Here is a 22,846-nt window from a genome sequence, read left to right on the forward strand (position 1 = left end):
TAAGAATGTAAGTTATCGTACGTAGACCGATATTATAAATAATTTTTATATTATCAATTAAATTTAGATTATTAATCACACTTCTCATGGACAATTATCTATAGTTATCTTTTAAATGACCTGATAGTGAAATGTGAAGGAGTTAAACGCTAAATTTAATAACCATATATGAACTAAGGAAGGTGGATTATAATTTATAACTTATATAAAGTTTTGTAAGTCAATGCCAAAAGTCTTTCTAGTTAATTGAAGAAAAAATTGAAGGACTGATTTGAACAAGTGAAGCTTCTTGTACATAGGCATCAATGCTTCTCTTTGCTTATAAATACAAGTGCTACATGTCTCATTTTCAGTATGAAAAGTTGACTCTCATTTCTTTTACATAGTGAAACTTTTTCTGAGCAACAATGTATAGGAAGCTTTCAGATCCAAGTATGGATGAAAATGCCAGTAAAAAGGCTAGATATGAAGGTGGTGAAACTAAAACCATAAAGGGAACAGTCGTTTTGATGAAGAAGAACTTCTTGGATTTAACTGATGCCAAGGATGCTGTTGTTGACCAAATTGATGAGATTCTTGGACATAAGGTCTCTCTGCAGCTCATCAGTGCTGTTAACACTGACGTCGGTATGATATACTTTTCATCATTTTTTTTTGAGTCGTATACACTGACAGTATAAAGAATTTTTTACATATTCGTGTATTTTAACCGGTTGTAACATGTAAGCCTTATTTTTAAGATACTTATCCCAATTTTAGGTGACATGAGACACTGTAACATTTTTTATCTATTTATTTTTAGCTAACAAGGGCAGGGGAAAGCTTGGAAAGCCAGCACATTTGGAAGGTTGGAAGATTTCAACTTTAACAGAAAGAGATGCTACATTCAGTGTCAGTTTTGAATGGAATGAGGAGATTGGAATCCCAGGGGCTTTCTTGATCAAGAACTCTCACCACAATGAATTCTATCTAAAAACTTTGACACTAGATGATGTTCCAGGTCATGGAAAAGTTTATTTTGTCTGCAATTCTTGGATCTACCACTCTGAGTACTATAAAAAAGATCGCGTTTTCTTTGCCAATCAGGTAATACTAAAGCTAGACATTCTTTTGTTCATTAGTACTATACAAATTGACTTTTCAAGTCCTCAGAGAAAGATATATCTGTTGATGGCATAGTTAACATACTAACTTCAATTTAAATTTAGTTCTCTGCTGAGTAAAAACCTTTGATTTCTTGTTGTAGACTTACCTTCCAAATGAAACACCAGCACCCTTACAGTATTATAGAGAAGAAGAACTGGAAAATCTGAGAGGAAATGGAACTGGGAAGCGTGAGGAATGGGACAGGGTTTACGACTACGATGTCTATAATGATTTAGGTGATCCTGAGAAGGGTGAAGCACACGTTCGCAAAATTCTTGGAGGATCATCTGATTACCCTTATCCTCGTAGAGGAAGAACAGGCCGGCCACCTACAAAAATTGGTTAGAAGATCTCAAAGTTCAATCATCTGTCCAATTTTTATCATTGATAACAGCATGAATTTTTCACTCAAGGACATTCATTTCAAGAAGGGTGTTGTCTTTTATCTTTTCTTACAGATCCTAAAAGCGAAAGCCGGCTGCCATTAAGGAAAACTTTGGATATTTATGTGCCTAGAGATGAGAGGTTCAGCCCACTAAAGATGTCTGATTTTGCAGCAACTGGACTGAAATCAATATTTCAGTTCCTTGTCCCGGGGTTTTTAGCTCTTTTTAATAAAACACCTTTTGAGTTTGATTCATTTAAGGATATGTCGAAACTCTATGAAGGTGGAATCAAGTTGCCTAGTAAGTCTTTCATGGACAAAATACGAGACCACCTTCCATTGGAACTGCTTAAAGAACTGCTACGATCTGATGGTGATTACGCTTTTAAGTTCCCAATGCCACAAGTAATCAGAGGTAAGGACTAAAACAAAACACACTTTTGTTTGTTTTCTAAAGAATCTAAATAAGCATATGGCAATGTGCATGTGTGATGGATATTACACTTTATTGAACTGGTACCAGACTTAGTTCATTGAAAAATTCTTCTCTTTGAAATGTTTGGATGACAGAGGATAAATCTGCATGGGGGACTGATGAAGAATTTGCAAGAGAAATGCTGGCTGGACCAAACCCTGTCGTTATCCGATGTCTCCAAGTACACTCAAGATTTGCTTTCCTAAGTCATCCCTTGATAGATAACACAATATTCTTTAAACATGAAATTTACTCCTTGACCTGTTAAGTTTTCTGCTGACAGGAATTTCCTCCGATAAGCAAGCTAGATCCAACACTATTTGGTGAGCAGAGGAGCACCATTTCCGAGGAGCATGTAAAGCACAATCTAGATGGATTGACCATAGAGCAGGTAAGCAGCAAAGTTTTTTTGAACTAGCTAGTTTTCCTCAGATATGTCATTTGTAATTGCTTGAACAAGGAAGCATACAATGTAGGCAATCAAGGAAAAGAGACTCTTCATTTTGGATCACCATGACAGCCTAATGCCGTACTTGAAACGTATAAACACAACTACCACACAGACGTATGCCTCAAGAACATTGCTTTTCTTGAATGAAGATGGATCATTGAAGCCACTTGCTATTGAGTTAACTCGAGAAGATGAGCAATCGAGAATTGTTAGCAATGTATATACACCGGCAGAAACTGGTGCCGAAGCAACCATTTGGCAGCTTGCAAAAGCTTATGTTACAGTGAATGATTCTGGGTTTCACCAGCTTGTTTCTCATTGGTAAACTTTGTTACCATATAGTCCTCATCATTATGCAATGCCTGAGTGTAAAATTTGTTAATTCATCAACAATTCACTCCTCTTTTTGACCACAGGTTGCACACTCATGCAGTAACTGAGCCATTTATCATAGCAACAAACAGACAATTAAGTGTTCTTCATCCAATTTATAAGCTTTTGCACCCTCACTTCCGCGACACAATGTACATTAATGCATTGGCCCGTCAAATTCTCATCAATGCTGATGGAATTCTAGAAATGACAGTTTTTCCTGGGAAGTTTTCTCTGGAAATGTCAGCTACCATTTACAAGGACTGGGTTTTCCCTCAGCAAGCTTTGCCTGCCGATCTCATCAAGAGGTACATCACATGCTTAAGTTCCAAAGATCAAAAGAATAATCATTTACCTAAATTTCTAACTGACTTGAACTTCTTTTATTTTGCTTATGTTCAGAGGAATGGCTGTGGAGGACTCAAGCCAACCACATGGCATCAAGCTAGTTATAGAGGACTATCCATATGCAGTAGATGGGCTGGAGATTTGGTCTGCAATCAACACATGGGTGAGAGACTACTGCAACTTCTATTACAAAACGGATGAAATGGTCAAGATAGACACAGAACTGCAGTCTTGGTGGAAAGAAGCACGGGAGAAGGGGCACGGAGACAAAAAGGAAGAACCATGGTGGCCTAAGATGCAGACTCGCGAAGAACTCATAGATTGTTGCACAATCATTATATGGATAGCTTCAGCACTTCATGCAGCAATAAATTTCGGGCAATATCCTTACGGAGGATACCCTCCAAACCGCCCCTCAATGAGCAGGAGGTTCATGCCTGAGCCTGAAACTTCAGAGTATGAAGAACTTAAGTCCAACCCTGAAAAGGCTTTCTTGAAGACAATCACTCCTCTGCCACAAAGCATACTTGGCATTTCGTTGATAGAAGCATTGTCATTGCATACATCTGATGAAGTCTTCCTTGGCAAAAGAGCTCCTGAATGGACCACAGATGAAGAACCATTACAAGCATTTGAAAGATTTGGGAAGAAGCTAGAAGAAATTGAACAAAAGATCATTAAAATGAATGATGATCCAAACCTGAAGAACAGAGTTGGGCCTGCCAATATTCCCTACACTTTGCTATGTCCTAGTAGTGAGCTTGGACTTACTGGCCGCGGAATTCCCAACAGTGTTTCAATATAATTCGTAGGTTCTATGGATTCAATTGAACTTATTGCTTTCGACTAGAATCGTGTATACATAAAATAAGATTACACTAAACTTCAGTCATTTTGTATTAGTCACAAACTACTGGAGAGAGGGCATGTGTAGCAAACATGAATGTGATGTTTCTGTTTTACTATTCAAAATATAAAAGAAGTATTCTCTGTGTTGGATATAGAAAGCTGCTGAAAATTAATTATTGAAGGAAATAAAAAATAACTAAAAAATATGATGTTTCTGTATAGCTATTCAAAAAATAAAAATAGACTTTTGAGTTTTGAAGAAAAAAAAACAAAAGAAAGAAGAAGAAATAACAAATAAGTAAAAAATAAGAATAATTAATTTTTTAAAAAATAAGTGTGAAATGACATATAATTGCCTTTTTAGTCAAGCTATTATTTTCCATGTTATTTGGCACTGAGAAATTTAGACAGAAAAAAATAACAATACCTCATAGTTTAAGTATTAAAGTTACAAAATATGGAAAGTTTAGGGATTTTTTTAGGAATTAACTCTTATTTTTGTTGGATTCTTTTGGTTTGGTTAAATATGATTTTTTTTTAAAATAGAGATTTTGAATTATATTTGAGTTTTTGAATGATGTATTTTTTTCTTGTAGTAATTCATAATTTCAATATTGCTACTTAAGTTTAAAGGAGAAAATAGATTAAAATATGTTGTTTTTTTTTCTTCTTCTTTCCTTATTGGGATAAGGGTCTGAAAAATACATCAACTTTGGTCGGATTTACTGTTGCGATACTAAACTTTCATAAGGACCTATTACCTCCCTAGACTATTTAATACCGTATTTTTTTACCCCCTGAACTATTTAATAGTGTATTTTAAAGGTATATATGTGCCCACGTGGACACATTATTATTTATAATTTTGCATTATTTTTTATGTCCACGTGAGCAAATAGATATGTTTAAAATACGATATTAAATAGTCTAAGGAAGTAATAGGTCCTCATGAAAGTTTAGTATCGCAACAGCAAATCCGACTAAAGTTAAGGTATTTTTCAGACCCTTATCCCTTCTTTATTCGATTTAAATTTTTCGTAAACATCTAATTTTACCCATTTCCATCCCGAAATATTTGACTCAATTTATTCATAAGAAATATTTAGTTTTATTTTCCCTTTTTCTTTGGTTTTTTAAACCAAATTCCTAAAAATACCAAATTTTGCACATTATCTTTCCAAAAAATTGATCCGCTTTATTAATTTTATTAGTAAAATCACCCGCGCTTTGTGCGGGAATTTAATATCACAAAATTTATTAAATAATACTCTACTTAAAATCTATGAGTCATTAAAACTAAAACACTATATTATTTTACTTACAAGATTACGTAGTAACAAACATTAATAATGTAAATGAAGATGATAATTATAATATCTTATCATTTATCCTTCAATTAATCATCTTTAATTTGATTTTATAATTCATCTTTTTATCCGGGAAGTGTTACTATTTGATATTTTTAGGGATTCAAATGAACATCAACCGGAGATATTAAATTTTCTAATAAATAAATAATTGTTGGTGAAGGGATGGATAAATTTTAAAAGGATGAAAAAATGGCATACCAAATTTGATTGTCTTCAAGAGATGGTAGTATAGATCTTTAAGGAATTTTTTTACTGTACCTTCAACAATTTCAGTAGAGAAAACTTGCGTGAATACTCAATTAACGTGTGTTATTTAATCCGTATTAACAAATACTTATAACAATAACTTTGTAGAATCGTAAACAACAAAGTTTAAAACATGTACCCAAAAACAACAATTAATAACATAAGCATAAATTAATGACTGTATAAAAACATACCGGGATCTTTAACAATAGGATGAAACAAAAAGGAAAAAATCGTACATGAATATTTAATTGTGCAGAAGAAGAAGAAGTTCAAAATTTTCGTTGTCTTAAAATGAGATGAAATCCCTCTATTTATAGCTAGACAACAAAGAGTAGTGTGAACAAATGTTTATTGTGCCTTATCGGAAAGGTCACAACTATTTGAAAAAGTTACATCCCTTCAAAAAGGTCATAACCTTTCATAATAGGCACAACTTTTCATAAAAGGCGCAACGTTTCATAAAAGTCACAATTTTTAATAAAAGTCACAACGTTTCATAAAAGTCGCAACTTTTCATGAAAGGGGAAGGCTAGTTTTGGAAATAAATAAATTAAAAAGGAATCCTGGTTTGTGGTGGCGCCACGTAGGCAGGCATAAGGTTTTTATATATATATGATTTTATTTATAGTTACCTTTTTTTTAATTATTTTAATTTTCTTGTAATTATTTTTGTATTTATTTTTACGGAAATAATAAAGGTGTTTTTTTTCTGAAACATACAAGATAAAATCCCAAAAATATGTGGAATGTATCAAACCTAATGTATCCTGTGCACAACGCTATGCATCCCGCAAACATCATTTTTAAGGAATTTTTGGTAAATAGTAGAAAACTAGAAGGAATATAATGTTATTTAGTACTTATAATATGTGGTTCCTATAATTTATACTATTATTTTCAAATTATTATTATATATATATATATATATATATATATATATATATATATATGGGAAAATTGTATATAATAGCAAACTATTAATTCAAATTAAATGATATAAATATAGTTTGATTTAATTGTACTTCATAGCAAACTATTGTTATTTCACCTCTCTCCTAGTGAATCTCGCTCGCCACTCTCATTCTCTCCCTCGCCTCTCTCGTTTTTTATACAAACGCAAATATATAAAATGCGTTTGTGTTTGTATAAAGCGAGAGAAAATTGTATATATACATATATTTTCGTTCCCCTCTCTCCCCTCTCCCAGATCTCGCTCGCCACTCTCCCAGATCTCACTCTCTCACTCGCCTCTCTCACTTTATACAAAAACGCAAATGTATAAAATGCGTTTGTGTTTGTATAAAGCGAGAGAAAATTGTATATATACATATATTTTCGTTCCCCTCTCTCCCCTCTCCCAGATCTCGCTCGCCACTCTCCCAGATCTCGCTCTCTCACTCGCCTCTCTCACTTTATACAAAAATGCAAATGTATAAAATGCGTTTGTGTTTGTATAAAGCGAGAGAAAATTGTATATATACATATATTTTCGTTCCCTCTCTCCCCTCTCCTAGATCTCGCTCGCCACTCTCCCAGATCTCTCTCTCTCACTCACCTCTCTCACTTTATACAAAAACGCAAATGTATAAAATGCGTGAAAATTGTATATATACATATATTTTCATTCCTCTCTCTCCCCTCTCCCAGATCTCGCTCGCCACTCTCCCAAATCTCGCTCGCTCACTCGCCTCTCTCACTTTATACAATTGATCTTTTTGTATATGTATACCAAAGCAGATTATACAACTGCTTTCTTTTGTATATGTATAGCGAAATATACATATTTATGTTTGCTATGTAGCACAATTATGCAAACTTTGCTATAGTATACAAATATGAATTTTGTGTTTGTTATATGTGAAAGTTGCTCTATATATATTATACACATTAAAGGGATAGAGTTGGGCCCGGATCTACCCGACCCAAATCTTGTAAGGTAAGTTTCCAAGTTGAACCAAAAAAAAAAAGTTTCAACGCCTCTAATATAAAAGCGTAAAAGCGGCGCCAAAAGAACTGGTACCAATTCCAAAAGCAGATGAATCAGAAACACCAAATTGAAGAAGAAAATGGCGGATTCTCAGACCGATTCGAAGTTCTTCAGTGTTCGAATTGTTTCAATAGACTATTACATGACCGCTCCCCTTCCTGGTTTCGACATTTGTTACAGCAGTTTCCAAGGTTCTTGAATTTCACTACTCCGCTCGCTTGAATCGGGAGCACTTGTTTGCGATTGTTAATCTTTCTTTTTATGAACAGGTGGGAGAGTTAATGAAGTCCCTGTGATAAGAGTGTACGGTGCCACTCCTGGTGGCCAAAAGACCTGCTTGCACCTTCATGGAGTAAGCCCGAATTTTATATTCTTGACTTTCTTGGTATTTCTTGTTCTAAACATCTAACGAATGGAGAGACTTTATTTAGGGTTTGATCTATAATTATAATTTAGATGTGCAAGATTGTGCCAACTGTAGTTAGTAAACTTGTTGCACAATGAAATATTGGAAAATAGGGTAAAGGGTAACCAATAGATCAATTTTCTGTATAGGGAGAAAGCATATGATATGGTTCCCAAGAAAGAAGGATATCTACATAAAATAACTTCTGATAGGGAGAAAGCATATGATATGGTGCCCAAGAAAGAAGGGTATCTACACAAAAAACTTCTGATAGGGAGAAAGCATATGATACGGTGCCCAAGAAAAATGGGTTGGTGGGTGATTAATAAGAAATAATTTCGTACCAGGTATATAAGTTCCATGAATGATGCTTTTATCAATCAAAAAAAGTAAATAAATTCCACAATGGATATGTTCAAAAGAGTGATCCCAATGGCAAGACCAGTGAGAGGAGATACAAGGAAGTTCCTCAGAACTATAATTCTGCACCAAGGATTCACATTGAACCTGTACTTGTTTACCCTAGTTATAGATTATTTAACCAATATAATACATGATGGGATTCCGTAATGCATGCTATTTGTATGAAAAAGTTCTATTTTGTTTTTCCAAATTTTAAAAAGTCAATATTTTATCTCACATATTCAATTTCTCTTAAACCCTACTTAAATTCAAACTAAGGCATTCTCTGAAAAATGAAGTTATATCATTTTATTTTTTTGATCCTTTTCCACTTGCACAAAGAACAGTTTTGCTCCTTAGACTGTACTTTTTTACTGTACACACCACAGAATACTGGTTTTATAATTGTATTTTAACAATTTGAATATGGTGAACATATGAATAGTGAGACCTGGGATTGCTTTACATGTCTATCTGTACTGTTGCTGGCCCCTTTTGCTATTATTATTTTTTCCCAGATTGTGAAGAGAAGACGGTTTGGTGCGTTTGTTTATGAATTCTTTTGGAAATATGTCTGTTTAGTTTCTATTGTCAGTAGTTTTTCCAAATAAGTTTTTCAATAAAGAAGAGTTTGAAGTTTTTTTCATTGAAACACCTCTTACACGAAAAAACACTCATGAATCTTTAAAAAAAGTACCAACTATTCAAACACACTTTTCTCCTAGAATTTTTTTCCAAAGTCTCCCAAATGGGTTGACAGTATAATATGAGCTAGTCGGGTGTTTGGTTTTTTTAATTATTTGGTGTTTTGACATAGTATAAAGGGGATATATACTATCTGAAAAATTGTCTCCTCGCCTTACCAATTCAGACTTGAGAGTCAATGGTGTATTTGGAGTTGCTAAAAGTATAGGAGTTGTGTAAACATATGATATTTCATAGTGATTGGAATCTAGTGCTACATAGTAACGTGAATGATACTTTAGTAACTCTTCTCAAATGTTTTAATGTTGATCAAGATATGTTTAATAATATAAAATAGGAGATTTATCTTTCCACCAAGATGCTTTAAATCTTTGAGTAGGATTGCAAGAAAGATCATATAATAAGGAGGGTGAATTGTTATCTGCTGTTGGCACTTCTTTTTTAAAAAAATTGCATGCTTAAAGGATAAAAATCTTAGTCTATTAAAATTTTCTCTCTTTTTTCCTGTTCAACCTTGGCATGAAACACTCTTTGCCACCCTTATCACAAAAAATGGCGGACATCATAATTGAACAAGTTGACATGATTATACAGAATGTTTGCTCGTGACTCCCTGGCTGACCTAACATGCATCATGTTGCAGGCCCTGCCTTATTTCTATGTTCCATGCTCGGAGCTCTTCCTCCAATCAGATGAAAAAGGTAAATGCACCTTTTAATTTCTCTCTTTGTGGGGGGCCGTGGTGTGTAGAGTAAGAGGAAGTTGAAGTGGTGTGTGTTTTGATCCAAAACTAATTACTTATAAGTGGAGAAACTTTTTATTGACACCTTTAATTATAGTTAATCCGAAGGATCTATTTCAATTGGAAAAATACGTACAAGCTTTTTGAATGCCTTGAGTTATGTACTTTGATTGATTTTACCTAAGGTTTTTATTATACGAAACCGTGATGTGCATTAGTAGTTCACGTTGTCTGCAGAACATAATAAGAACAAGTTAACTCAAAACTGGGAGGGCATAATAAATTTTAGAAGCTTATTAGATAATTTGTTTTCTACTAAAGTTGATGTTTCACTCTGTTTCCTCTATATAATTATCTGGATTCAAATCTTTTAGGGAGCGAATGCACGAATGCTCTAGCTCTTGCTCTTGAGAAGGTGCTCAAGGTAAGTCTGATCTGAGTGGAGTATCCTTTACGCATCTGATTTTACAGGTGACACTTTTCTGCAAATTGCTGATTGAAATTATGCATGGACTTGTCTTAAAATTTCTTTCAGCTTAAAGGCAATGCTGGTTCCAAACGTCAACATGTCCATGGCTGCAGCCTTGTACGAGCAAGGAAGTTTTATGGTTATCATTCTTCAGAGGAACTGTTTTTGAAGATCTATCTGTATCCTACATTACCTAATGTTGGTGCTTTTTGCTGCGAATTAATGTAATTAGGTAGTAAAGAGGCATATTAAATTCAAAAATAGACACGGTCAGGTGGTCCCTGCCTCTATATTTCTCAAGCCTTGAGGTTTGTTAATAACTGCCTGGCCTGAATAGTCATTCTGCCCTCTTTGGAATGAAGCTTCTTATTCTTTTAGGATATTGAGGATAGAATTATTTGTAGTTTTCTTATACTCTCTCCATCCCATTTTAATGTGCTGGGTTGGTCTTCGCTAAGTTTTAAGTGTAACATACTGGAGTAATTATTGTATTGAGTCTGGTAAAGGAGAGTTTGAGTGTGAAATATTTATGAGTTGGTTGAGGATATGGAACTCCAAATCTGAAGTAATATAAAGTAGTATTACTTCATATTAGTTTGAAATATTGGAGGCAGAAAAAACTTCCGTTGTAGGAAAGAGGTCATATTCTGAGATTAGGGGTGGCAAAAACTCACCCAACCCGTTTAAGTTTTGGCGGGTTGTTGACCCACTTATTCATTACCTCAACCCATTAAAAATTGGTTGATATGTAATCCGAATTGGCTCATGAGAGATCTTGTCAAAATATTTTTAAAAAACTTTTTTTTTCAATTTGATATGTTATATATAGTCATAATAAAGAAAAAAACAGTCTTATTAGGCACTAAAATAGTTTAAAAGAACAAATAAAACAATTAAGCTTAGTAAAATTTGGGAATAGACAAAGTTACCAATTTTAAAAAAAAAGTGGGTTAGGTTGGGTCTGGTCTTGATCCGTTATATAACCCATTGCCTAACCCGTTTTGACCCAAGCAATTTTGGGTTGTGTTGGGTCTTGACCCAATTGTTGTCTCAACCCATTATGACCCACCCAAATTTGACCCAACTCGCCCAATTGCCACCCCCATCTGAGATGCACCTATGGAAAAAGCAGGGTAAATCAAATAAGATGTATTATATTTACTTGAGAAACTATTTAGTGTTGTGCTCATATCTCTTATTATTTTGAGTTTTGCCTAGGAGTTCCTTGACAGAAATATAAGCTATCATCCACAAGACGTTTCACGCGCTGCCAATCTTCTTCTGGTACGTGTAACAAATTCTTATTACACTAGGTATTTCGGTCAAATATAACAGAGGAAGCAGTTGTTTGCTTTAAAAAATTTCCTAACATCATGCTGTTTGTGAATTGTGATTGTACTACTTACAAATCTAGGCAAGATATATTTTCATGCTAAGGTGCATGTTAGTTGTTATAATGCAACTCCATGAAAGTATTTAAGATGCTAATTAGGTCTATGCAATTTGTTTTTTTTGGGGGAGGGGGGGGGAGGGTTGTACAACGCAACGTCTGTAATCTTCTAGATTAAGCAAACATATGTGTTTTGGAATTGTTTTGCCTATATCTCTGTTTCTTTTCTCTTATGTGCTATAAAATTTCAATGAGTTTGTTGAACTGCATTGTAACTGAACTTGGTGAATGAATAGCCTCCACGATACATCTTTAAATCAAATTTTTTTTTTTTTGAAATTAAACATCTTTAAATCAAATTATCAAACTATTTTTAGCTATTGCATGGTTTATTCACTGTTAACTAGAGTTTGCCTCTTCTTCTTCTGTTTTTTTTTTTTTCTTTTTTTTTTTGCACACTGTGGTGCTTGGACTACACATAAGCCATTCCTTGGTAAATTAGAATGTGATATATCTGCTATCTTAATGTTGCAACTGGCGAAGAAGCACCTGTCTCCTTGACACTGAAGTTTCTTTCACTGCCTTTGATATCTTAGGAATTGAAGGATGGACAATCATTTTATTTTTTCCTGTTATCATTACAATTTTCTGTTCCTTCTATACAGGGAGGCGCAGTACTGGATAAGTCATTACAGCCCACGAATCTCATATACCTTTCCTTCTTCAATTTCTGGTAACCACTTTTTAATTCATGGATAGTGAACTCTTGTATGTCATACTAAAGTGATAAGGGGTTAAAAGTTCTCCAGGGACAGGGGGATGTCGTATCTCAAGCATATATAAAAGTTTAGAAGTACTTAAAAGGCAAATAGATATGTTATAGAAAATTTTATTTGGGAATACATTTATACATACCAATTTTAGCAGCAAGTACATCTAGTGATGATTACCTCTGCATTTAAGCAATTGCCTTTTTATTTGGCCCTCCTTTGTGAATATTATAAGCTTTATTCCCTTATAGTAAATTCTTTTGTCCTGGTAAGTGGAGACGTCCATGTTTCAGATCTCAAATCGAAGGGGCATGTTTCACCTGTTATTTTTGTTTCTATTCTCAACCACTGATTCTTAAGTTCAGAAATATAGAGTGATTACTCAAAAATAAGAAAGAGAATTATAAACGATTGTTAATTTCAAATAAATTAAGTTACTCAAAGCTAAGAAAGCAATTCTGTGTTTGTTAATTCTCTGAGAACTGGTTTGCCGGCTTCTATATGGACAATTCTGTGTAGTTGATCCCTTGATATGTTTTCTGATTGAACCTTATTGAGAAGTGATTAGTATGTTTGGTTGTTTTTGTATGGTTTATGATTTCTTATTAACAAAACTTGAATAGAATAGTTTTGTTGTCCTCTCTTTTGCTTTATTTCTGTTAGATTTCGTGGTTAACTTAAAATTTTGATAAAATATATGCTGCTGTTTACTTGTCTCGCATATCATGACAGTGTACTTGTTTGATTTTTTTTCCGGGTAGACTCTCATAGTTAGTAACTGGTGATGTTGGACATGCGCTTAAGGTGAAGATATGATATCTTAGTTTCTAAATTTCTTCTTAGGTGAATATCATATACCATCTTCACAAGTGCATTATAAATGCTGCCTTAGTTTCTAATAAAATTTGAGATCCTTGCTTAATTCTCTCTGGCTTACTTATAAAATATTCTTTTACCCTTCCTGCATAAAACGTTCAGGTTGACTATAATTTGTATGGGATGGGCCATCTACATGTATCTAAGATGAAGTTCCGCAATCCAATTCCAGATACTTTCTCCCCAAAGAAGGCCAACTGCGTTGACAGAAGAAGGCCTTCTGATATGTCCACTTCCACAACTGCAGAGTTTCAGGTAAAAGGGCTTTCACACTATAGAAGATATGTTTGCTGTTAGTTTAATACGTGCTACAATTATGGCATATAATATTGGTTACATCTCTTAGGTTGATTTAGATGGTGAGTCTTGTTTCAATATGCGAATTTGGATATCTTCTACAATTCCGGACAATTGGATGTGGAAATTCTCTAGTCAGGCTGATCCTTCAACAGACCCAGATATCCCTAACATTAAGCGACAAAGTATCTCTGAACTTGAAGGAGATGCTAGTGTTGATGGTTGGTTGGTTTTTATGACTTGACAGACAACTTGTATGTGCTTACACTTCGATTAAATTTCTTAATTCGGCGTATGCTTATGCAGCAATTATGAATCAGCAGTTGATATCCTATATGTCGCTTTCACAAACCTGTTCCCAAGAGAAAATGGTTCAGTCACTAATACCGATTTGGGAGGTTTGTTAATAACCAAGTTTATTTCAGGCCCATTCATTTTTTCTAATCACTTTGGTTTATTTTATATATACTTTCTTGTATCAGGAGGAGTTTGCAAGGAATGGGGTGCATGAAGTGGGCTTGCCTCCTGATCCTGGTAAACCACTTCGAGATGATGTCTTGAGAACGCTTTCACATTGGATTGGATATGAAGAGATCCTAATGGAATTAAGCAATGATGTGAAGGTTTCTTCTGATATGCTGCAGTCAATCAACTTATCAATGAATGATGGGAACATTGCCAATATTGGACATTGTGGCTCTTTAAATAGTATACGAGAACCTTCCAGATGCCCAGAAGAAGGATTATTTCAAGATCATGTTTTGGATAAAAGGGTGGGAACTGATGCATGTCCCAAACAATTGTTAGCTGATCAATTGGAAGCAACTGTTTCCATGGAAGCCTCACAAGATGTGAAGGTAAATTAGGCCCCTGGTTGTTGACTCGGTCACTCTGTGCAACATTGCTGTTGTTTCAGGTGCTGTTACTTTGTTTACTAGGGCTCAAGCTTTGGTTGGATGTGATCTCTGGTTGGACATCCTGAGCATTTGTTGCTTTCTATTGTTTGCTTTACATTTCTTTAATCTTCCAAGTAGTCAATCCTTAATTTTCCAGAATCCATTTCCAATTCATATTGTTTGCAATGTAGGCTTCAGATCAGGACGCCTTAAGACTTCTAAACTGGCTTGCATCTTCTCAAGCTGCAGAAGACATAAACTCTGATGATGACCTTGCTCGGGAAACCATTTTGAGCCCTTTAATGCCAGCAACAACTATTGATACGGTGTTGGAGAAGGCAAATGTAGCCTACGAGAATGAATCTCAGCAAGAGTGTGAGGACATTCTTGATTCTGTTCACGATTGTTATTTTGAAGAATTAGATAGAAAGACTTCTCAGTCCATCAGCAACAATCATTCATCCAGAAGTTCATCGAGTATGATGATTCCTCAGCTGGATGGTTCCAATGATGATCCAAGCCCCATTTCTTTTGTTAATGAGTCATCTGAAACACAAAAAAGAACCGGGACATCTTCCCAAGCAGATTCTTGGAATAAGGCTACTTTAGCTACTAGCAATAAACACAAAAGGGAAAAAACAGGATGGAGCTCTTTACCAATTGCTTTGGGTCAGAATCTGAATGATTCACATCACACACCTAGCAGTCACATTTGTGACGAAAGAGATGGCAGAGGAACTTCTTCTCACATGAATTTTAACAAATACCCTAATTTTCTAACGAGAAGTTCGAAAGAATCTGCTAATTGTGAAGTGGAATCTAGTATGATAGTTGAATGCTCTACACGTGATTTGATGAGGGTCAAAAGATCTTATCAGGCTGAGCCTTCTGAATATGGAAATCAGGTAAAAAAGGTACAACTTGGTGCAAAAGGAAAAGAAGATTCTTCTCTTAATTCAGAATCCATTCATGATGAGAAACAGAAAATGCCTCATGATTTCTTGATATCTCGATCAGCGATCACAGATCAGCCGAGAGAATGTCATGAAAGGAACTCATGTCTTGCACTTCAGTTGCAGGTTGAGCCTGGTGACATCAAAGCTGACAAATCAAATAGTCCTTTTTATCATAAGTTGCCACTTCTATCCAGCTCTATGCAGGAAAATGCATCAACATCACAAGGGACTAAAGATCTATTCCAGCTTCCTGATGTTGAGAATAAAAAATCTGCCGTTTACATGGGAAGCTGTGGATGCTGTAGTTGCGAAAATGTTGACAGCTGTGTGATATGTACAAAAATTTCAAATCCTGATCTTTGTACTTCTATAGTTGCTCCATATTCTCAGTTCACATCTGAAACTGAAGAAAAATTTCCTGGTTGTGGGAAGTTGCTGCAAAAGAATGCTGTAGGTTTAAGTCAATCTCCTGCTGGTCCTAGTTGTTCAATATCTACAGTAATCGGTGTATCTGCTGATGTTCTGGAACTTAAAGGCATGACCTTCATCAAGAAACCTCCTAAGGTGGAGTTCACAGATGAACCTAGACGCAATGCTCAGTTTGCATGTGGTACTCCTAGTTACCATGTCAACAAGAAAAATAAAATAAGGACATGTGCTCAGGATAGAGGTTTAGATGAATGTCCCCCTTTCTTTGAGGGGAATTGCCTAGTAGGAGAACAGATTTCCAGTGCGAATTGTGGAACAAGCAACTATGTTCCTTGTCAAGACAATTTGTTGGGTGTACCCGTTCACTATCAAAATGATGGATCTTATTTATACATGTTGACTCCTGTATATTCACCACCACGAAGTGAAAGTGTTCGTCGATGGCTGTCACTTGATTGTGCAGATTCTTCTAAAATGGATGTGGTTTCAGGCCCACCAGTGTACCCATCAACAAAGGTTTGCTCTGATCATATAGCAGAATCGCAGGATTCTCAATCCACCTTTTGTGATCAGCCTTTGATGGATTCTGCTTCAGAACCAAATCCAAATCAGCTTCAAGCTAACAAAAAATATCAGGAAATCAATAGTGTACAAATGAATCCTGTTGTCCCTGATGCAAGAATAAAACGAGATGAAGAAATTATTTTGAAATGTGAACCATCAATACGTGGATCTCAAGATCTCTCCCAGATATCTGGTCCTGATAGAAAATCAAGGCTAACTCCCTTAAGTCAAACTGGTTTTCGAGACCCAGCTAGTATTGGTTGTGGACAGCAGTTAACAATATTAAGCATAGAGGTCCAAGCAGAATCCAGGGGTGATCTGAGACCTGATCCTCGGTTTGATGCCGTAAGAATTATTGTTCTTGTTTTTCAGGAAGATGATGATTTTAGATCTGATACTCATGTACTTTTGCATTGCAATGGTGAATCAGTTCAAAGAAACCTTGATGTAGTATCTGAATGTAAAGTTTTAACTTTCATTGAAGAGAGGCAAGTATTTTTTCATTTCATAAAGATGATTAATTCTTTTGACCCAGACATATTTATGGGCTGGGATATTCAAGGTGGTTCCCTTGGTTTTCTTGCTGAACGGGCTGCATACCTTGGCATTGGTTTGCTTAACAAAATATCTCGCACTCCATCTGAGGGAAATATAGCTTCTAGAGACTCTGAAGGAGGAAAACTACGTGATATTTTCTCTGAAGCTGTTGCTGCTGACCCAATGTTTCATGAAGATGCTGCTATAATAGATGATGAATGGGGCCGAACTCACGCCAGTGGCGTCCATGTAGGGGGTAGAATTGTCCTTAACATTTGGCGACTGATGCGTGGTGAAGTGAAGCTGAACTTGTACACACTTGAGGCCGTGGCTGAAGCAGTGCTGAGACGTAAATTTCCATATATTCCTAACAAGGTATTGACAAATTGGTTTTTAAGTGGTCCTGGACGTGCAAGATACAGATGTATAGAATACTTTTTAGAGAGGACAAAGCTGAACCTTCAAATCATGAATCAACTTGATGTGGTAAATCGAACATCAGAGCTTGCACGGATTTTTGGCATCGACTTCTTTTCAGTTCTTTCTCGGGGTTCACAGTACCGTGTTGAATCAATGTTTCTGAGGTTGGCTCATGCACAGAATTATGTTGCCATTTCTCCTGGAAACCAACAAGTTGCTTCTCAACCAGCCATGGAATGTATACCCCTTGTCATGGAACCAAAATCTGGATTTTATGCAGACCCTGTTGTCGTTTTGGATTTTCAGTCACTTTATCCATCAATGATAATTGCATATAACCTCTGCTTCTGTACTTGCCTTGGTAAAGTTACTTCTACGAATGCTAATATCCTCGGTGTTAGTTCATATTCACGTGATAAAAATGTGATGCATAATTTAAAGGACGAAATATTGCTCACTCCAAATGGTGTTATGTATATGCCTCCCAGGATCCGGAAGGGGGTATTACCTCGCTTGTTGGAAGAAATTTTAGATACTAGGATTATGGTTAAAACAGCAATGAAGAAATTGGCTCCTGGACAGCAAGTTCTTCACCGGATATTCAATGCTAGGCAACTTGCTTTGAAGCTCATAGCAAATGTGACCTATGGGTATACAGCTGCTGGATTTAGTGGGCGCATGCCTTGTGCTGAGCTCGCTGACAGTATTGTCCAGTGTGCCCGTAGAACATTGGAAAGTGCTATTTCATTTGTTAACACAAATCACAGGTGGAATGCTAAAGTTATTTATGGTGATACGGACAGGTATTAGTTTATGCTGACTATCTAATTGAAATGCTTGGCAGGTTTTAAAATCTCAACAAGCAGTAATCAATATTTAATGCTTGCACAGTTGCATTGATCTTGAAATGCCACATGGTTTTGAGTTACATATGAAATAGCTAGGAGGTGTAATGTAATGGAAAATAATTAGTTTTATTGAAACATTTAATGATGATGAAATGAGTTTATTCATGCACATGCACTTGTTGATTCTTTTTTCTTCCAATCAGTCTAGTATGAAGTCCAATTATTTATTTTCATGCTCCTCTTGTTTCTCTCCCTCTTCTGTGGCTTCCGACTTTTCACGTTGTGTGTCTGACTGAGTTGGGGCATTGTTATCTGTAATATCTCACATTTTTATGATGGATAAGTAATGGTTGTGGCATTGGTGACTACACTAGGACTGCCAAATATTTTAAAAATGTCTGTGGGACATAATCAAGTTCTCAGTAGCATGTTTTGATTGCATCATATGAGATATTTCTCATTTCAGCAACCATCTGATCTTGTCTGTGAATGCTAGTGGAAATTGGTGGTTAATCTTTGGCTATAAAGTAGTTTTTTAAGTGTCCATGTTTATAACAAAATCAAGTTCTCAGTAGTCAGTAGCATCTTTTGACTGGATCATATGAGATATTTCTGAGTTAAGAAACATATTTTGTCAGTAAATGCTTTGGGAGATGGAATCACAGAGAGATGTTGACTAGAAGTTCAGAAACCAGCTTTGTTGATTCGTTGGTCAAATCAAAATGTAGTTTATTTTATTGCAGTTTGAAGCATTTAGAGCTTTGTTAGTGTTAAGTTATGCTACGTAGCTTCACCTGTAATGAACCCAAATACTATCTCATTAGAAATGGAAAAACTATGGATTCATTCATCAGACTTGATGTGTCGCCTTTGATAATTTAGAGTTCATTTCTCTCATCATTTTGAGGTTTGTTAGTGTTAAGTTATTTTATTTGTCTTTGTAGCATGTCTTTTCTCCTTAAAGGACACATGATAAACAAGCTTCCAACCATGCCACAAAGTTGCACCTGTAATGAACCCAAATACTTTCTCATTAGAAATGGAAAAACCATGGATTCATTCATCAGACTTGATGTGTTGCCTTTGATAATTTAGAGTTCATTTCTCTCATTATTGTGTTGTTCTCATGCTTCAAGGTTAATCCGTGCTTTTGTTTTCGCAGTATGTTTGTACTCCTCGAAGGACGGTCTGTTGAAGAAGCTTTTCGAATTGGTCATGAAATTGCGTCAGAAGTAACTGCAATGAACCCAAATCCAGTCACGTTAAAGATGGAAAAGGTTTACCATTCGTGCTTCCTCCTTACTAAGAAACGATATGTTGGTTATAGTTACGAGAACGTTGGCCAAAGCAAACCAGTGTTTGATGCTAAAGGTATTGAGACAGTACGAAGAGATACATGTGGAGCTGTGTCCAAGATAATGGAGCGCTCTTTAAGAGTATTTTTTGAATATAGGGATATTGAGAAGGTAATTTTCATGTGTACCGACCTATGTCGCTTCCTTTAGTGTTATTAAATTCTTTGAATATTTAAAATCAACAAACTTAGAACATGCTTGACTATGCGGGCTCAATAGCGAGTTCTGACATGTCACGACATGTTTGTCTATGCATGATTGTACACACTTTTCAGGCATTTTACAAACCAACTTCTTTGCACGAAGCCTATCTAAGCATGGAAAATTTCCCGACTAGTAAATTGCATTAACACAGTATTGATAGGCAAAATAACCAGTCTTGAGTTGATGTTAGGCAACAATTACTAGTAGACTAATGATTGGTTTCTATCTAATCTGGTTTAGAACCAGTGGCTATTCGACTTTAAGCAGTCTTTTTTTATGTGTATACGCATGTGATGTGGTCGCTGAATATTTATCTTCAGTTCCTATTAATCTGTCATCCTAACCGTAGCATCACATTCTTTTAGCCTTCTAGAGCATGAAGTATAACTTACATTGATTGCCAAGTCTTGAAGGAAATCCCTTTGGAAGCTATTTTATAGGAGTCCTCCAGGTGAAACATCGCTAACCTTCATGCACCTTTTCCAATTGGGGATGGGAATGGGGATGATTCGTATTGCTGACCTAACTAGTTTGGATTGAGATGCAGTTGATCTTACTTATCTGTTTGGTGACTGTTGTTTGTGAATCCTAAGTTCGGAATCTCTAGATCACCAATAAGAGGAAGCAGTACAGCAGCTCCAGCTAGTTCAATTGAAAGTAGTAAATTTACTAGATACTCATTTTCTGATTGGGTTGAAACAGTTATTGTCACTGCCATCAGGTTGATGTGTATGTTCATGGGAATTCCAAACTATGTAGTATCTGTTACCAAAGTTCTTTTTATTTGTGCACAGGTAAAATCTTACCTGGTGCGTCAGTGGAAAAAGATTATATCAGGCAGAGTATCTCTTCAGGATTTTGTGTTTGCAAAAGAGGTACGATTAGGCACCTATTCTGCACAGGCTTCTTCACTTCCACCAGCAGCAATTGTTGCCACTAAAGCAATGAGAGTTGACCCTAGGGCAGAACCTCGGTATGCAGAGCGAGTGCCTTATGTTGTGGTTCACGGTGAACCGGGTGCCAGGCTGGCTGATGTCGTGGTAGATCCCTTGGATGTTCTTTCAATTGATTCGCCTTACAGGTTAAATGACATATATTACATCAAGAAACAGATAATCCCAGCTCTGCAACGAGTATTTGGGCTCGTTCGAGCTGACTTGAATCAATGGTTTTCAGATATGCCTCGTCCAGGGCGGGAGGCTGCTGGTAAACGTCACCGATTTACTGCAAATGCACACAGAACTAGGATTGATTATTACTATCTGTCAAAACATTGTATCATATGTGGAGAACTGATCCAGGCATCTAGTTACGTCTGTCAAAACTGCTCCAGAAATGAAGCTGTAGTTGCTGCTGCTTTAACAGGAAGAACTTCAGTATTGGAAAGAAACATCCAACACCTTGCTGCTGTGAGCACTTTTAACTCGTCAAGTTTTATTCTTTTTTATTCTCTTTATAAAATTGATATTGATAGATATTAATTTCAATCAAAAAGCAAAGTCAGGGTTGATGATGATCCTTCTTCTCCCTACCTGCTAATTGAGCTTCTCCTTTCTTCTCTTTAGAGCCACAATAATGATCCACTTGACAGAACACAATTGGTCCTGAGAAATTTCCCCCTTGGCTACACATACACTTTTGCTGCATCCTAGATACTCCAATATCGTTTTACACCTAATAGCATGTTATCTGTGATATGCATGCTTACGATTATTACTTCCTTCTAGATATGTCGGCACTGTGGAGGAGGAGATTGGCTCATAGAAAGTGGGGTGAAATGCACATCTCTCGCATGTTCTGTTTTCTACGAAAGGAGGAAAATCCAGAAAGAACTGCAATCTCTCTCTACTGTTACTACAGAAGCAGGTTTTTATCCCAGGTGTGTAGTGGAATGGTTCTAATTGATGCCTCATCTGTGTCAAAGATGTAGAGTGTTAAAAGAGTATTTAGATATCTAAAGAACAATGTCTATACATATGTTGTACAACATTCTCTGAGTCTATTGTAAATATACATGTATGTTCCCCTAGTAGATCTTCCAATAGTCCTGTAAAATAAATTAAGCCTTGTTATACTATCTGATTTCCATATTTAGTAATGGAAAATGTAACCCAAATGTTGTAAAGAAATATTTTATTTTTTGACACAGAAAAAATTGTTCTTGTGTGATGGTAAGTTGATTGTGTGTAAATAAATCATATGGAAGTCTTCTCCTGTGATGCGAATTGATATTCCACAATCCCATTCTGCTGTAAGCTGTATCATATGATTATCATACTAGTATAAATAATGGTGTAAAAAATTTCCGTATTATAGATCAAACTATTGCAATTGACTATATTGTGTGGTTGAATGAATTGTCGATTCTAAAATTTAATAAACCAAAAAACGATTTAGCATCAAATTTGAGTTTATACAGTGATATATAGTAAAAAAAAGTCGAAAAAAAGCAATCTCTAGCATCACATTCAAATTTAAAGGGGCCTTTTGAAACTCAAACAGAATCGTATTTAATAAGAAAAAACAAAAGAAAAAAATACTTATATTTTCTATATCAACTATCAACAAATAAAACATTCCAAGTTGGAAACTCCTGGTGGAGGTAAAAGGAATTTTATATTTTGAAAACAAAGAACTAATACCCATATGGCCCTATATTTAGTTATATCTAGAAAAAAAATTTCTCAATCTCTCCTGAATATTTTGATTTAGACACTCAAATTAAGTCATGTTTCAATTGAATATTTTAACGTGTAATATAATAGAACATGTTCCAATTAGATACTTTCAATTTTATTTTTTTTGACGTGTGTTTATCATTGGTTTACAAGGTACTTAAGTTAATGACATAAAATAAGTCATTTTCTTTAATTATACACATTACCTCATTAAATCATAAAATCCTAGACATCTTTGATTAACTTAACTAAAGTCATAAAATCCTAGAC

The 22,846-nt window shown here is 35.4% G+C and overlaps 2 protein-coding genes across 2 annotated transcripts; both read left to right on the forward strand.

The window, feature by feature from the left end:
- The first annotated feature begins 264 nt into the window (after window positions 1-264).
- On the forward strand, window positions 265-3,982 carry LOC125816047 (probable linoleate 9S-lipoxygenase 5). The gene is made up of 9 exons (XM_049495642.1): window positions 265-627; window positions 803-1,086; window positions 1,247-1,487; window positions 1,605-1,946; window positions 2,102-2,187; window positions 2,290-2,397; window positions 2,483-2,778; window positions 2,874-3,137; window positions 3,232-3,982. Exons 1-9 carry the CDS (start codon window positions 408-410, stop codon window positions 3,980-3,982), a joined length of 2,592 nt encoding a protein of 863 aa, XP_049351599.1. The 5' UTR covers window positions 265-407.
- Window positions 3,983-7,650: 3,668 nt separating this feature from the next.
- On the forward strand, window positions 7,651-22,027 carry LOC125816812 (DNA polymerase zeta catalytic subunit). The gene is given in 16 exon segments (XM_049496432.1): window positions 7,651-7,823; window positions 7,902-7,984; window positions 9,789-9,846; window positions 10,262-10,311; window positions 10,423-10,535; window positions 11,598-11,640; window positions 12,412-12,442; window positions 12,445-12,479; window positions 13,495-13,647; window positions 13,739-13,910; window positions 13,996-14,087; window positions 14,172-14,546; window positions 14,777-18,294; window positions 19,502-19,805; window positions 20,693-21,307; window positions 21,626-22,027. Coding segments are annotated over 16 exon segments (5,928 nt in total). The 5' UTR covers window positions 7,651-7,711; the 3' UTR covers window positions 21,800-22,027.
- Window positions 22,028-22,846: the final 819 nt, after the last annotated feature.

Source organism: Solanum verrucosum, unplaced genomic scaffold, assembly GCF_900185275.1.
Source record: "Solanum verrucosum unplaced genomic scaffold, falcon-dt-bn FXZP01000261.1, whole genome shotgun sequence".
In the NCBI taxonomy this organism is placed as follows: Eukaryota; Viridiplantae; Streptophyta; class Magnoliopsida; order Solanales; family Solanaceae; genus Solanum; species Solanum verrucosum.